This window comes from Odontesthes bonariensis, chromosome 4 (genome assembly GCF_027942865.1).
Source record: "Odontesthes bonariensis isolate fOdoBon6 chromosome 4, fOdoBon6.hap1, whole genome shotgun sequence".
In the NCBI taxonomy this organism is placed as follows: Eukaryota; Metazoa; Chordata; class Actinopteri; order Atheriniformes; family Atherinopsidae; genus Odontesthes; species Odontesthes bonariensis.
In genome coordinates this window covers 31,754,129-31,771,289 of record NC_134509.1, presented here as the reverse complement: position 1 = coordinate 31,771,289, position 17,161 = coordinate 31,754,129, and the positions used below count along the sequence as shown (strand labels likewise).

At 40.4% G+C, this 17,161-nt stretch overlaps 1 protein-coding gene and 1 long non-coding RNA gene across 2 annotated transcripts in view; one reads left to right on the top strand and one right to left on the bottom strand.

The window, feature by feature from the left end:
- The window catches only part of LOC142378949 (voltage-dependent T-type calcium channel subunit alpha-1I-like), a 158,818-nt gene extending 149,587 nt beyond the window's left edge, over window positions 1-9,231 (top strand). The window contains exons 34-36 of the mRNA XM_075463966.1: window positions 357-513; window positions 4,038-4,234; window positions 5,824-9,231. Of these exons, the coding sequence (XP_075320081.1) occupies window positions 357-513; window positions 4,038-4,234; window positions 5,824-6,489 (1,020 nt within the window). The 3' untranslated portion in view covers window positions 6,490-9,231. The remainder of the gene's footprint in view (window positions 1-356; window positions 514-4,037; window positions 4,235-5,823) is intronic.
- LOC142378950 (uncharacterized) lies at window positions 4,103-4,960 on the bottom strand. The gene is made up of 3 exons (XR_012769638.1): window positions 4,812-4,960; window positions 4,620-4,720; window positions 4,103-4,202 (listed from the first exon to the last, which is right to left on the bottom strand). It is a non-coding gene; the product is annotated as an uncharacterized LOC142378950 (long non-coding RNA).
- Window positions 9,232-17,161: the final 7,930 nt, after the last annotated feature.

Below are 17,161 nucleotides of genomic sequence, written 5' to 3'. Positions count from 1 at the left end.
TTTTATTACTGCGATATGGACGAACAGTTCATTTGATCCTGTTTACAACCAAGCAATTTGACACTTTGAAGACTGCCATTACTTTTTTGTTACCATGTGCAATTTCAAATCAGACATGTATAGATGGATAAAGGAAGGTGCATGATGAGAGAGCTTTTTTAAATTGGAAACAAATTGATTCCATTATGACAAGGGGAAATGAAATGCTTCGGTTTGATATCTTCCCTGCTCCAGTGAACATCGGTGCACCTGGATGCTGTGACTACTCTCGCTGCATCTCTATCTCCTCTCGCCTTCTCACTTCACTCACTTCTTTGTCTTCAATTTCTCTCCTAATTCTCCCATCTTGCTCTCAGAGGGGCAGCAGTGACTCCCATAGTTCAGAGGAGTTGCCCACACAGGGAGGCTACAGAGGGCTTCATCCTTCCAACGTTCAGGAACAGTTTGAAGAGGGGCTCCATCCCCATTCGAATCCTCCCTTAGTGGAGCAGCAGAGTCCTGCACATGGCAAAGGTACCAGAGTGTTTCATTGTTAAGGTACTCCCACTGTTAATTCATTTGTGACATACTTGTTCATAAATCATCCCATTTTTATTCTAAAACAACACAACAGGTGCAGGAGTTAGTGTACATTCTGTAGTCAGAGCTCCACAGTGGCTCACTTCAAACTTGTAATAAACTGACACTTGGTCAGGAGCCCTTGGTGTAGGCTCATAAGACAAAATGCGCTTTACTGTGGTAACTTAGAAAAGGGAGGAGAAGCTTACTACAATAAAATGTTGTATTTTAACTGATATCCACAATGTTTACCTTAACCAAACACCATAGTTCCTTACCTAAAACTAACTAAGCAGCAACAGAGAACAAAAATGTGATAGCAATGGGCAGTTTGGTAACATTTGGCATTGAGACTCTTTATAGAAGCTCTCTTGTTTCCAAGTGCGGTGACCAACTCTGCCACGTCCAACTAACACAAGTTGCTATCGTCAGTCCTCACCTAGTAACAGGCAGCTGTAGATCAATTGCCAGTACTTAAAATAATTACACTTTTAGGGTACTTAGTGGTACAAATATGACACCAGGAGCTTCTGAACCATCATCAGTGTGTGACGTGTTGGTAATAAAAATACGTCAGACAACATGCAATAACAAAAGCAAGAGCACAACAATAGTTCAGGTTTTTCTATTGTTGCAATATTCTGCACCTCAGAGCCAAAATACTAAGTAGTGCACATAAGGAATTTTCCTGACATACTGATCATCAACACAGCCAAATTCTCAGTAAAAGCAACTCTTTCAAATATTTTTATTTTTATTTCCTCAGACAGCTAAACCTGTTGGAAATTGCGATTGAAATTGAGCCCATTTAGATATACGTGTCAACTGTCAGTGTGAAAACATTTCTAGAATGTTGCTCAGCTTTAATTCAATCTTGACACTATCACTGCAGTGTCTTTAAGTATTTAAAAAAAACATTGTGCCGTGAATTTCAGTTATACTTAAATGTATGATGAAGTTCTAAATAGAAAGCAGCAGTGTCTTCACTGCTCCCATTTTTGCAGAGCCAGACATACTTCAGTCACTTACCAGGTTCCCCTCCTATGCATGTGCACTGGGACAAGGATGGCTGCCCAATTCAATGGCACTCTCAAGCTGAAACCATAGCTTGCTGAGTTTCCGAACTCTATCGAAGGCTGGCTAAACTACTGTTTCCAGTTGCTTTTGGCAAAGGTAACATTAAAATGTGGCTCCACCTCATTTGCCCAGAAGACAAAGTAAGATCATTTAAGAAAGTGAAGGTCAATGTTACAAGTCAGTTCCAGCACAAAGCCGTAAACTGGAGAAATAAAAAGTGACCTCCACCCGATCCCAAATGCAACGGAGGATTTGATAAAGCCCCTGTTCTGCCCAGGGAGCCTGGAATGTATGTCTGAAGCACATATATACAAGGACAGAGAGGATCATGAGACAGGATGTTGTTTCATAGGAATGCTCCGTTTGTTGCCATACAAGCTGCTAATCCTGCTCCTGTTCTTTCCCAATCAGCTGTTGAAACAAGAGGTTGCTTTTAGAGTATAACAAGCCAAGAGAAAAGTAGCATACTTCAGTAATTCATGAAATGTTTGTCCTGGTCATTTTCTGGTATTTTTATCAGCACATTAGATTTAAATGTTCCAGGAAGTAAAAAATCAAGAAAGAGAAGTCCCACAGAGCTGGTGCTCAGGAGCTGCAGGAGACGGACTGCAGAACTTCTTAACTCTAATTATGCACGGGTTTTGTCTATAAAAATGATTTTACGACTCTCAAATAAAATGTTGAAACAATAAAACTAACTTATTCTTTAAAACGTATCCAGATGCAGGTAACCAGACACTGTTCTTGCTCATCATTAGTATATCAGACAGGAGTTACGTGTTTACTCTATGTGGAGTTCGTTTCCCTGTTATATTGGAAAACAGTAGAATTTTCTTATCTCACTGATGACGATGAAAGAAAACAGAGTGTCACAAGAAACAGACTAGGAAACTGCCATAGCATTGCATTTCCTCCGATTATATCGTTAAACTACTTTGTCTTTTGGAAACCATTTCTCTCTTAGATTAAGCAGCCACGGATGGCCACTAAGGAGCAGATATCTGATTTGTTTATATTCTTTTCACTGCTGCTGGTTTCTGGCTGATCTGGACACCTTGAGTCAGTGACAGTTTTTGTGTGTAAACAAAAGATGGGGGAAGTAGAAAACCAAAACCTGACCAGCAAATATGATCATAAACAAAGCAGATTTCTGCAAACAAGTCAGTTTTGCACACATCTGAATACATTTGAATTGCAGGAACTTAATTAGGCTTTTGGTCTGTGGGTGTGGGTCCACCAGTTCCCTCCTATAATCCAAAAAGCTGCCTCTTAAGTTTATTGACGAATTCTAAATTTGCACCAAGAGTGAGCACGATATGGTTGTCAGTATCTCAGTGTTGCTTATGTAATGGACTGGCAATCTGTCCAGGGTGCACCGTGCCTATTGCCCAAGATGTGATACATTCCAGCATCTCACAATGCCGGGTATTATCAAGCATTTAAAAGATGCATTTATCTGAACCTAAAGAGATGCTCTGTATTTTAGTAAAAAAAAAAAAAAAAAAAAAAAAAAACACTGAAATTTGTTTGTTTTAATTGAATACCTGAGGGTAGCTTTCATATTGTGCAGTTTATATGCACAGTCTCATTACAGATGGAATACCACCCTGTTCCCAAAAATGTTGGGATGCTGTGTAAAAGTTGAATGCAATGGTTTACAGATCACTTAAACCTTAAGATAAAACAGAGAAACTTGATTTAATCAGTTTAGCCTTTTGTAATCTGTTGGAGTTCAAGATCCTCTGGAAAGCATAAGCAAGTATTAGCTGAATTCTCTTTTCATTTGTAAACAGTGCAACAAAACTTCCACTCCTCGCTTTGTTTGCCAAACACACAGCATGTTTTCTCCGTTCCAACACTAAATGATCAGAAATAAAGGACATGCTGAGCTTGTAGACTGATACTCTGTAGCAGGCTTTCTCCTTCTAGCAGTGGGTTAACAGTAGCAAGCTCTGCCTCTGCCTGTACAGCAAGTCCAAACTCCGAAAAACTCTGAGACAAATGAAAAAATGCAAACGAGTCACACGGGTAATTGACTGATTTAACTAATGATTAACTCATTCTTCAACAACATGTTGGCTCGGCTTAAATGTCCTTAGATCATGTAGGCCCTATTATGATCAGTAACAACGTCAGACTATGGAGGCTGGATCCAGAACATGCAGAAAGGGGCACAGATTGGTGACATCTGTTCGATATCCGATACATGTTGTTGGAGCCTGATACCAATATTTGATCGGATTGGTCCCAACACTACATGCAGCGATTGTGTTTTTCACCACAGTGGTGAATGCCTCCTCATATTATGTTTTTACAGTAGTAATATAAAATCACAAAAATAAACAAATACTCAAACGCTAGAAATGACAAAGCTGTTCTAAACTATGACAATCTTGTTTCAGATGACAATGGAGGAAGTTGCAGTGGTATTAGTGGGGTGCCCCCACCCATATTTCACCTACCTGCAGACTTCTTTCATCCAGCTGCTGCAGCTCATACAGACAGTCCCGGGGACAGAAGGCCTTCCAGGCTGGCCTCCCCAGCCTCCTGGGCCTCCCTACGCTCACCTGGAGCCAAAAGCAGGCCTCTGAGCTCTCAGGTATCATGGCCAGATGAATGGATTCATCTCTTACATAATTCAGCAGACATTCAGTTAATCAAAGTTGTCATTATTCAAATGCATCCACACACAGATATCTGATTACCAAAGTAAGATATAACATAGAGAAGCCATGTGAGCCTAAACAGGACCATCTGGAAGCCTGATACTGTAGAGTACCTTCTTAGATGGAAAGACACAAAACAAAAACATCAATCACTAACACAAAACATTTATTTATTGGCATTATTACAGTTGTTAACACAAAAGCATTTGATTTTAGAAGGAAATCAACATTTGACTGGGTGTGACGTAGTTAGATGTATAGCATCAACTTCATTCGTGGTCTATCATTAAGAAGCAAAATATGAACTACAAAACTCACGTGTAACTCTCCACTGATGCTGTACTGTAGCTGGAAACTTTAGGTAAGTTTCTTTAGTCATAATCAAAGTACTGAAATGAACGCTTCCCATCTGTTGGCTTCTGCATGAAACAAACAAGAATAAAAAGCTCCCTTTTTTAGTCCATTTTTCCTTTTGTCACCATGGAAACAGATAATTCCTCTCTCCCGTACCTGCTCGGTTTGTTTAGCTTGTGCCTGAGTGCCTCTGTGATCCTCAGCTGCTACAGTAATGCTCTGCGGCACTCAGCTAATTAGCCTAGCCAGCCCTGAGCGCGATACTGACGCTGTGCACACTGTAGTTCTTGGCTCAGGCTCTTCACATCCCCTCATGTTGCTTTTCTTCTATTTCTTCTATGTCCCTCTGGGGTGATCTTTCTCTATTTCTCCACCCGGTCCTCTTTCTTTTGGTTCCACTCTTTTTAATCTGGTGTTGTATACTGAGAATGTGAGAGTAAATCCCTTCTTTATACAGGAGATATGTAACAGTTCTGGCTTTGTCACTCCGTTAATATGACAGCACTTGGCCATTCTGACATATCTCACCTGTGTTCTTCACAACACCCTTTCAACATACCTGCAATAGTGACAGAGAAACACACAAGTTTAGGCAGTAGATCACGTTAGAAGAATGCGTGAGGTTTCGTACATGTCTTGTTGTTACTGTATGTGATTGAGTAATGCGAACCCGTCGTGGATGGGATCAGTTGAAAGTATCACTTTTAGTCGCATTCAAGTTGAACATGTGGTCGGATGACAGACTCTTCCTGGCTACTTACTCATGAGGGTTTTGTATCATTTACTGTAATAGATGTAGTTGTTTTCAACTCTAGGAAATGAATTTGTATTTCCCCAGGGTTCATTGCCTTTTTGTTATCTGTCTTTTGTTTCTGCGAGAGAGGAAAAGCTGAACACTCAGAAGAGAAAATGTAACATATTCTTCTCATCATTTATTTCAGCTGCTGTGGAAAAAAAACTGAAAAAAACAACAACAAAAAAACCCACTTTATTCACTGCATCTAAAAATTGTGGGGGGGAAACATGGTGTAGAGAAGTTTTGATATCAGGTTTATTCATTCATTCTGTTTTATTCATTAGTATGATCTAAAATATGGTAAATAAATTAAAGTTTTATTGTGTAGGTGATTTCAATTATGAGATTTCAGTGATCATTCTCTGTGTTCAGCATCCGTCCCACAGTGACTCGTCCTTGGCCACAGGCAGTTCAGAGGGCAGCCTGCAGACCACACTAGAAGAAGGGCTCAGCTTCAGCGTTTCTCCAGCTCAAGACCTGCGTCTCCCCTTGCCTCTCCTCAGTCCTAGTCCCACCTACCCCTTGCACCCTCGGGGTCCACCCTCAGCCGACCAGGGTCAGTCTTTGCTAAAGAGACGCACTCCGACTCTCACCCTCCAAGCTACACGAAGGCACCAGAGGAGCCAGAGCAGTGGAGGAGGCAACACCAGCCCCAGCTGCCCCCAACAGGACTCCATGGACCCTTTAGATGAGAAGGTGGGCATGGAGACAGGGAGGGAGAGCTTCCGCCAGGCCCTCAACAGTGAACACTTGTCAGAAACGCTAAACAGCCTCTCCCTGACATCATTGCTCACTCCGGGCTCCCTGGTACCTACACTGGTGAAGAAATGTAACAGCACAGGTTCTCTGGACCAGTCTAAGCGTTCTGGCCGGGATAAAGATGGCCGTCACTTCTATGGCATTGATGCCCATGGCTTCTTGTCCAACCCCTGGACAGAGGGAAGGGCGAGAGGTGCAGAAGGAGACAGTGATATGACAGGCTTCAGCATGAAAAGCAGCAATCAGCCAACAGATACAACCTGCAGGAAAAAAAGATGAAACCCCTGTTGCCTGTCTGTAGCGGAAGTGTAAAACTTTGCATTTCTGGACCTTGAACAGAAAAGAGAGAGAGATGTCAACACATGCCCTGTGAAACTATTCTTAAATTCTCTCTTCTTTCAGTCGTCTGTACTTTCACATTTCTCCTCAGATTTGGCTGCTTGGAATAAGTCATTTCTCAATAGATTTTGGTCGCCTCTGGGTTCTGACACCCTTTTTGCACAGGATGTGACTGCTCTTTGACGGGTTTTAACAGTAATCACAAGGGGTTTAGCTTTTAGCACAACCAGGATTTGGCCTCAGAAGATGTGGTATCCTGGGCTTTGTATTTGAACCATCATCACAGAACATTCAGGAAGCCGGAGACAGGCCTGAAAATAACTAAGGTTATGTTGAATTTGATTAAACAGGGCTTGCTTGACCTAATGTGCCCGCAACCTTTGTGCAGAACAATACAGTCAGTACAGGACACACGGCAAACTCTGAAGAACTGAACTTTGTACAGCTAGTCTTTTCTCTTTTTTTTTTTAATATCCATTGGTAACAGTAGCATCAACCTCTTTCCATCTTTAGCAAATTTGGTGGTTTGTGAAAAATTGAAAGGTTGTGGGGTTTGTTTGTTTGTTTGTTTGTTTTTGTTCCCTCGCCTGTCTCCATTTGTGAGAAAGAGGGAGACGAGGACAAGGGAGGACCCAGGCTTGTCTGAAAACTGACAAAAGGTCTCTTTGACATAAAAAGAAGATGTAACTGCTGCTGAGTAAACATGTGTTATAGGATGGTAGTGGAAGCATCGGCCCCGAGTGGGCTGTTTTTACTTCCTACAAACACATGAAAGGGCTAAAGCGTGCAGACCTGGATCAAATAGTGTTTGTCTGTGATAGTGTGAAATGTCTGTAAGACTTTTCCATTCCTTCATATATCTACTCTGATGCTAATCATACATAGAAAGATGCATCACTGAAGTGAATGCTTACTTGTAGAACTGAAAATCAGAAACTTTTGAAACGATGTAGACGCTGTGTTTAACTGACTCAAATCCGTTATGTGAGATCAGGACAGTGAACACATTGAAACACCTTCTCAGTATCTGCAAAGTCTAGTTACATGGTTACCGAAATCAAGTCAAAGTCAAATCAAATTTATTTGTGTAGCACATTTCATGTACAAAACAATTCAAAAGTGCTTTACAGAAAATAAAAGCATTGCAGCAGGGAGTGGAAGAAGCATTAAAAATGCATAAAAGAATATAAAGAGAAACAAATAAAATAATTTAAATGAATTTAAAAACAGGCAACAGTCCAGATAAATTAAAAGATGCATAGACACATGAGAAAAGAAATGTTTTTAACCTGGATTTAAAAATGTCTACATTTGGTGAAAGTTTAATCTCCACTGGCAGTTTGTTCCACTTATTTGCAGCATAACAGCTAAATGCTGCTTCTCCATGTTTAGTCTGGACTCTGGACTGGACTAGCTGACCTGAGTCCTTGGATCTAAGAAAGTCTAGAGAAACTTCCCAACACAGAGAGAGACAAACTAATAACTTGTAGTTTAAACAGAATGTCCTTATTTGGATGGGCTTTGCTTTTGAACCAGAAGGTTTGGCCTACTTAGGACATAATCAGCTCATAAACATTCAGCTCCACCAGGCTCTCTGGTACAAGCCTTTATTTGAGTGCCGTGTGGCAGGGCTAATTGCTTGCCTGTTACCATGTAAACAGACTATCATTTGTATGAGTCTCAAAGAAGCACCAGCACCACCATTCAGTCACAGAAAAAAAACAGTATTTGCTTGTGCTATTCTTTGGGATGAGTCTAGGGGTATGGGCCAAAAACAACAATATCGAATGTAGTTTTAAAAAGCCTCTGCCCAGAATATAACTGAGTAACTGTAGCATATACTAGTACACTGAAGCAGGTCAGCTGACTTATATCTGGTGAACACATGATACAGTTGTGGCTGAGGTACTGTTCCATTTTTAAAACCCAGCAATTATTTGACCCAGGTCTGCTTGAGCATAGCAAGATATGAGAAAATAAGGCACTGTGGCAAGCAAAGTGGTTCAAATTGATATAACTCTGAGCACTTGTCATTCTGATAAAAAGCGCCGAGCCGTTATCTACTGGTATTGTGTCACAATCTCTGAAATCCCAACCAGGTAGACCTCAGGTGGACTTATATGCAGTCACACAGAGCATCATATAAAGCACACACAAAGGTCATCACACAGCCATCCAAACAACTGCAAATATCACACCAAGATGTCAATGTCCAAACACTGCAGAGCGTTTCTCTGAGATTAAAGAAACCTCAGCGTTTATCTCTTTCTCTGCTTTGTCTTCATCCCCCTTCTTACTTCTTATGCTCATTCAGTTGTAATACCTTCCTTTTTTAAGGAAGCTGGAGTATTAAATTACTTATTGACTACCCCACCTCTATTTGAGATATGCAATATGCTGCAGTAGATGTATAGCTAGATGTATGAGACTTGTATAGATAGGCAATATGGTGAGAGAAGATTATATTTATGAATTCATGTATTAGAATAAAATGTCACTAAGATTAAAAGGTCACTGATAGGAGGATGATGTGTTCATGTATTCCAAAGTGTGTGTTCCCTCTTTCTTCCTCTGTCACCTCGACCCAGTTTTCTTTTCTCCAAAATGCATGTGTTTTATTCATTTATTTGTTGTTGTTTTTTTTCTGTTTTCCGAAATGTCACTCTTGTGTCGTATAAAAAACAGATAGCTTTTCAACAGCTTGGACTCCTGGTATTTCTTTCAGAATGCTAACTTTATTCTGTTTTTGTTCTTCGAAGTTGTGTCCCGCTCAATTTTATTCATAGAGCAACGTTTCTTTCAACTGATTGAGACTCCAGTGGTATGGCTTTCACATGTCAACTGCTAAAACAGTGGAGCCGTTCCCTGTTCTCACCCTGTTCTTCATCAAAGGAGAATTTCCGGAGACGAGAGAGGACTCTGAATCATACTGAGGTATAAACGCGAAGAGAAACTATGAGATTCAGTCCCTGTGGTGCTCCTGTGCTGCTGACCACCTTCTCAGAAACACAGCGACTCATTCGTACAAACTGTCAGGTCGTCAACATTTTTTTTTTAGTCAATACTGACTCAAACACACACATTTCTATGGATGTTTTGGGTTGAGTTGTTACTTTTAGGGAGACCTAGTCAGTTCTTACACGGTTTCTAACATCACCAGCCTCCATTGATAACAGACTAATATCTGCCACAGGAGGAGCTGAAACTCAAGCAGCCAATACAGGGAGACCGGACTCAGCTGAAGTTTATCATATGGCCAGATTTGTACATTATTACTTTGACAACACCTTCGAATGAAGCTGAAGCTTCTTGTTTGGTTACATTTTCATTCGTTATATTTTGCCGTATTCAAAATGTCTTTTAGCGGCCATCTCTTTACCTGCAGTTGGGTCACACTGACAAAGAATGCAGTGATGTGTGCGGTAAGGTAAATGAAAGACCGGAGACCTCCTCGCAGCAAACGGCAGGTATCACAAATGATTTCTCTGGTGGGGAGGTTCTGATCCAGGAGGTGGTGGAGGATGGTTTAAATGTTCCAGGAAGTAAAAAAAAAATTAAAAAAAATCAAGAAAGAGAAGTCCCACAGAGCTGGTGCTCAGGAGCTGCAGGAGACAGACTGCAGAACTTCTTACTCTAATTATACACGGTTTCCTCCATTTCCCGCTGAAGCATCTCCCATGACCCCGGAGCTGAAACGATCTGGATCCAGTTACTTCTAGTCCCCAGTCCCCTCTAGGAGGAGGAGGCAGATGAGGTCTCTGTTTCCCGATGGAATGGTGGTGCTCTTCTAAGGTTAATTGGCTTAGTCTGGCCTTCCCTAAATCTTCTCCCTCCTCACCTCCAAGTCCCTGAGCTTTTTCATCTCCGACCACACATCTCTCACATTGTTCCTTTAGGAGCTTTCTCTCCTATTTTCCTGTAACATCCTCACCTTGCTCAGTATTGTGGTGCATAAAAATCATGAGATACACCTGCGTGGCCCAGATTGCTAAATGAGCAGCAGCTGTTGAATATATTTAAAAAAATTCTTATACTCGCTTTGTTATCCACAGATAAAATGTAAAGTTCAAAGACCAACACTTTTGCTAAGATTAAAGAATCTAAACAACAACCATAAAAGCCATGATGTACAAAAGATGAACAGCTTTACAAATATCCCCTCTTTGAACATTTGGTGGGATTCTAACTTTTTATTTGGCGTTTGGACACGATTTGGTTTGGCTTTTGCCAGATAGTTCGTCTGAGCTGTGTTTTCGTCTTCATTTATATTTAGCATGCAGAGACCTGAAGATGAGAGACAACACGAATGTTTCATTGTCCAAGATTCTACCATTTTTCTGTGTTATGAATAAATAAACACCCATGAGAGCAGCTTGTGATAACAAAATAACAAAAATTCTAAAAGCATATTGTAAAACCCACAAGCTGAAAAAGAAAATGTTTTATTAAAGAGCTGTGTGGTGGCAACACTAGCAGCTTCTCATGTATCACTGGCACTGAGTGTTGCCACTGGTGACCAATACTGAGAACATTACATCAGCTGTAGCTAATACATTTTAAATCCACACAAGTTCGACTGTCTCTTGATTCCGTTGGTTATTGACTTCTCTCCAGACAAATAATTTGGGAGTGAAAAGGCAAATCACTCAAGTAAATTGTGGTTTTGTAGCTCAGTGGAGTGGCAGCACTTGTCTAGACATTTGAGCTGATTGCAGCATGTTGAAAAGTCCCCGTTTATAATTCTCAGCATTAAATCACTATTATAATACAGCTTGAAAAAGCTCTCTCTTACCTTTGACTTTGTGTTTTGTAGCTAAACTTGATGGGAAATGGGATTTTTAAAAAAAAGGGTTCAGCAGTTTTAGGAAAAAAAAGTCTGTTTGATTCTTTGTAGTATGCCTAAGACATCAGCCCAACAGAAACAAATATCTTTGTATTTATAATGATGGCAAAAAATATTGATTCTTTTTTTCCCTGTGACACACAGCAGAAGTGAGATATTTCAGTTTGAATGTACATTTATTTATTTTTTTCATTTATTATATCTTTTGCAGATGGGGAAGGCTCATGACATGGCAAGCCACAAAAAAAAACAAGACCAGCATCAATAGACATTACGAGAGTGTCTGTTTGAAGCCATTTCATGATGCGTAACCCTAACCATTGTGGGAGAAGGATGTCATGACATTCTCATGACTTCTGGCCTAGTTACATCCTGTGCCTTGTTGACTGGTTCATATGAATATTGTTGATAGTTAGAATGAGCGTGTTTACAATAAACTGCGAAAGCTAGGCGCCTCCAGAGAGGGCCACGTACACTTGTTATGATAAAACGGTATAAAAGGGTGTCACAAGATGAGCTCGTCGGACATTTTGTACATTCTGTATGCATATTTGCTGTGACAGTTTGTTCAATAAACTCCCCAATGGACTGCTGGCCGACAGCGTACTTGTCTCTAATTTCTCCACAACATAATGGTGACCCCGAGTGCGTGAGATTTTGGCAGCTGGAGCCCGACGGGACGCGTCCTCTGTGCGCCGACAGCCGAGATCAGTCGTTAAGCCTGCAGGTACGACATATTTTTTCCTTTTTTTTCTGAAAGCGGCAGTGTCTGTTGGTGGTGTACAGGTGACGGGCCTCCGGTAGCTCCACAAATTTAAAAGAACACGGGAGAAGGACGAGTATATTCGGTAGGCATCCCATTGTTACCTCTGCGCAGGGGGGCTGTTGAAATTGTTGAAATTGTGGGCCAAGGGGAGCCAAATGTTTTAATTGAGATAAAAATTGGGTAAACAGCAGCTCATGTGAGACGTGTTTTGTGAAGCAGACAGCTGTGAGCAGCTGGTCGGACTATTGTGTTGTTGTATTTTTTTTTTGTGGTAATGAAAAAGGGCTAGTCGCCGGCTCCGGCAAGTTGTGAATCGGGTGAATTCAAACTGGATTAATTAATAGCTTTGAAGAAGCGGGCAGGTTGTTGAGCAATCGCCAAGAGTACTTCTTGCGTCTATCAGCCATCCTTCAATGCATTGGGGAGAGGAATACTGACGGGAGTACGGGGTACACTAGACTCATTAAACATACGTGAAAATTATTTTCACTAGTCAAGGAGTAGACGAATACTAATAATTGATTGACTGGCGAACATTAAAGTTTGGCGGTTGAATCAATAAGACTTTCAAGAAAACTTCGAAATGAAAAAATCCAGTTCTATGAGGAGCACATTTTAAGTATATATGCTTATATCATTTTATATATCTGCTTAGAACTCTTTGGAGTTATCCGAGACCTCAGTATAAAGACATTTTGAGAAGAAAATTCAAATTCGTTATGTATTGACCACAGAAGATTATTATTAAGAGGTCACAGCGAGGCTGAAAAATACACGTCAGCATTTGTTGCATTGGTCAAGAAACCATATCACAAGGCTTGTAGGGAAAACACATTTTGTATTCCATATATTGCCGACACCAACATCTCCTGAAAAAATTAAAAGTCTAAATGAAAGAAATTGATCATTTAAAACTGTGAAGATTTGAACGGTGACTGACACAAAACTTTGATCGACTGACTTGGTGTGAGTGTGTGGGACCGGTCTCTGTTTGTCTGTCAATGTGTGTGAAATCCTGCTGTTTTATGTTAATCTAAAAAAAAGAAGAAAAGAAAAAAGTTCTGACTCATATCATCCCTTGACTTTTGAGTATTTGTAGTATTTTCAAGTTACACTCAGATTTGCTTCATTGTTATAATTTGCTTCATTGTTATAATTCGCTTCATTGTTATAGTTGCCACATTAATAACTTGGGGAGATAAGGTGTTGTTGCAGTAATGTGCTGTGATTTTTAAACGCTGTGTGTTTATTTCTTTAAGATTCTGTATTTTCGTTGAGTGCATCTTGTTATTATTGAATTATTGAATACTGCTGTGATTGGTGTTAAGTTTCTAAAGTTCTATTTTCAACAGGCGAGTGAAGGTGTTTTGGCTTTCAGGGGGACAGAGAGTGCTGCGCGCTCACGCTGCTGGTGTGGAGGCGCGCCTCTGTCCTTGACAGTTTTCTGCTGCTTCAAATGTTCGTGTGTGATCACACTTTCTTTCCTTGTGTCTTCCAGGGGCAATCTATGGTTGAACTGTGATAATTATTAGTTTTCTTTAGGTGATGTGCTAATTGCGGAGTTGTTATCAGTCGAGTAATGAGGGTTTCGCAATTCTAGAGGAGAGGTTCTGTCTCTAGTCCATTTGAATGTGACATTCCTGATAAAGAAAGTTTTCGCTTGTGCATTGTTTCTGTATCTTTTGGTCTGTATTTTCTCTGTTCACAGCGCGTTAAAGTGTATTTCTTTCTCTTCCCTAGCAAACGCCATTTTGAAGTGAAGAATAGTGCAATTGTTATTTCTATATGGTTTGGTGGTATTTCTCCCTGTCCGTGGCTGGACAGATTGTATTTCTTCTTCTCTCTTAACTTGTTACAAAGTGTGACAAACGCCATTTTTGAGTTGGGGTGTGGTTAAATTGTTATGTCTGGTTCAATTGTTATGTTTGGGAGGAGTTAGTAGCAGCCTGGGAAGTAGACTAAGTGGTGTGTTCATATTTGATTAGTTACAATTCACGTGGTTCGCTGGAGGCGGGCTTAGAGGTGTGTTCATATTTCATTGGTTAGAAGTTACGTGTCTCAGACGTGTTTCATTGGAGGTAGATTTAGAAGTGTGTTCAGATCTCATTGGTCAAAATTGACGTAGCTGTGACGTGCATTGTATCATCTAGGATTGGTGGAGAGACATTGTGTTTGGATTGGATCAGAAACATCCGGGTGTGAGCAAAGGTTCGGGCAGCGCCAAGCCTGAGTCACTTTAAACAGAGTAAGCATTAACTGAGCTTTCGATTAGCAATAAATTAGCATTGATTAGCATTGGTTAGCAATCAATAGCATTGATTAGCAATAACTAGCATTGTCTAGCATAACTCGGCATTGATTAGCATTAAATAGCATAATTAGCATTCGATTAGCATTGGTCAACAAGGAAGCTAGCATTGATTAGCAATAAGTAGCATTTGTTAGCATTACTAGCATTTGTTAGCATTGGTTAGCATTGGTTAGCATTGGTTAGTATTGGTTAGCATTTCGTTAGCCATAATTAGCATTGATCAGAAATACAATTAGCATTGATTAGCAATAGCAATAAGGCAAATATTGGTTTAAATCTTAATTAGCAATAAGTTAGCATTCATTAACAACGGCTAGGAAGCCAACATCAATTGACATTGGATAGCAAACAATACCATTAACAATAAGCTAATAAGAACCTAACCCCTAACTAGGAATCAAAATAGCAACGAACTAAATTAGCCTAACATTGAATTAACATTGGTTTAATTTTAAAAAACCAACCTAGAGCATAAGCTTTCAAAGCTAACATAGGCTAACCTTAACATTGACAATATCCAATCCAATAATTAGCAGCATCTAAGCTAAATTTAGCCGAGCATAAATTAGCATTGATCAGAGTTAGTTTAATTTAGATTGACTTTCAAAAAAAAAAAAAAAAAAAAAAAAAAAAGGGAATAAGAATAATAAATAAGGAAAATTTAGAAAATAAATAAGTAAAGAAAAAGTCAAAAGTCAATAGAAGAGAACTAACTAGGTGAAACAATGGATGTAACACCAACAATAATCATCAGCGCCAAACATCCTGAACATTCCAAAGATATTAAAAAGATATCTCTAAAATGGGAAAAACAAACAAAAAATAATGTCTCACCCTGGCCAAAAGGTGGCACTTTTAATGGGGCTGCCTGAAAGATTATGGAACAAAGGATTAAAGCTTACAAACCAAAGGACAAAAGCAAAAAGAGACAGGAAAAAAGAGAGCTTGAATTAAAAGTTTTACATTTCTTTGAAAATGCAGAGCTATATCCAACACTGCCAGGAGCAGTAAACATACAAGGAGATTCTGAAATAAAAGATCACAAAATATCTCATGAACGTCCAGAACCACAAATGGCTACATCAAGCAGTCATGGAGCTCCTGAGCCAGGCGCCGTCTGTAATTCAGATCAGGCAAGGGGACAGCTCCCACAATACCAAAAATCACCCGAACTGGCATCTCCAGTTCAAAAGGCATCTTCTGAAGAACATAAGAGTCCAACAGCGTCAGCACCGAGTTTGATAGAAATGACGCAGGGACAGTATGTGCCGTGGCAGACGCTCGACCTAGGGGGGCTGGTTGCCAGACTGCCGGACATTCACACAGGTGCAAGCAAATGGATAAGAGCTTTTGAACAAGAGACTGTGAATAAACTGTTGTCTGTGGGACACATTAAGGCAGTGTGGGCACTGTGTTTTGGAACTTCTACCATGGAGGGCATTTTGAGACACAGTGAGAATGACTGGATGTTAAGCCACCGAGCTGATGGAACTGACTTTAATGCATATCGAGCTGCACTCTGGAGAGCGTTACGAGCTGAGTTTCCTGTGGGAGTGGACCTCGAAGCATTAAAGGGGGAACCACTGTCAGAAACAGAGAGTCCGGTTGTGTACATTGCACAACAATTGAAGAAATGGAGACAAGGTCTGAGGGAGAAATCGAGAAGAGCCCAGCTTGGGTGACATTGTACAGAGTTTCCATCAAAGAGGCTCTGCCCGCCCCAGTTCAGGGGAGGCTGGAGGATGTGGTGGGGTTGAATTCAATGTCACATGGACAATTCCGAGACCACGTGGTGCATGCAGTAAACAAATACAGAAAAGAACTGGAACGGAAGGAGCAGGAGAAGGATATGCAAAGGGAACTTGCACAGTTGCAGTTAGAAGAACTGCAAGCGAAGCAAGAAGTACGAAATGAGGCCATAACAGCGGGGGCCGCTGAACAGCCATCACAGGGGCAAGTCCATCGTCGACCCTGTCAAAGGTCAAGAAGAGGTGCACCTGGAGGACGAAGGTCCTCGGGGGCATGTTGGGCCTGTGGTGAGAGGGGACACTTTGTTTACAGCTGTCCGAGAGCACCAGGAAACCCGAGTGTTCGGCAGGACCCTGGCCAGTCCCTGGGGGGCGGAGCAAGTGGCCCGGCAGGTCCAAGGCGTTCCTCTGGCAGAGGAATCCCAGTATTGGTTTACATTGACATATAGAGGTAAGAAGTACACTTACATCGGACGTACTCAAAAGGGTTTAAAAACCGCCCTCAGGTGTGTCATTGTTACAAAACAAAACAAAGTTTTTAAGTTAAATGTGTCACTATTACTAAGTTTCTAAAACTTAAATTTAAATATGTCGCTATTACTATTACAAAACAAAACAAAACAAATTTTCTAAATTTAAAACTTTAAATATTTGTGAAATCTAAACAAAACCAAGTTTCGAATTAAAATTTTAGCATTGTTAGCCTAAATTAGAGTATCTATTTAGCCCATAGGGAATTACTGATATCTCTCCATCCCACTTGGAGGGAGTAAGAAAATCGCCATGTCCAAAATAAATAAATAACTAATGAATAAATAAATAAAATTAAAATACAACAAGTATGATCTTCTTTTGGGAGGATTATGCAATAAAATGCGTTTCCTCTGGAAGGAATCATGAAAAATCCAAAGATCAAAGGTTGAAAGCACAACTGGAGAGGACGA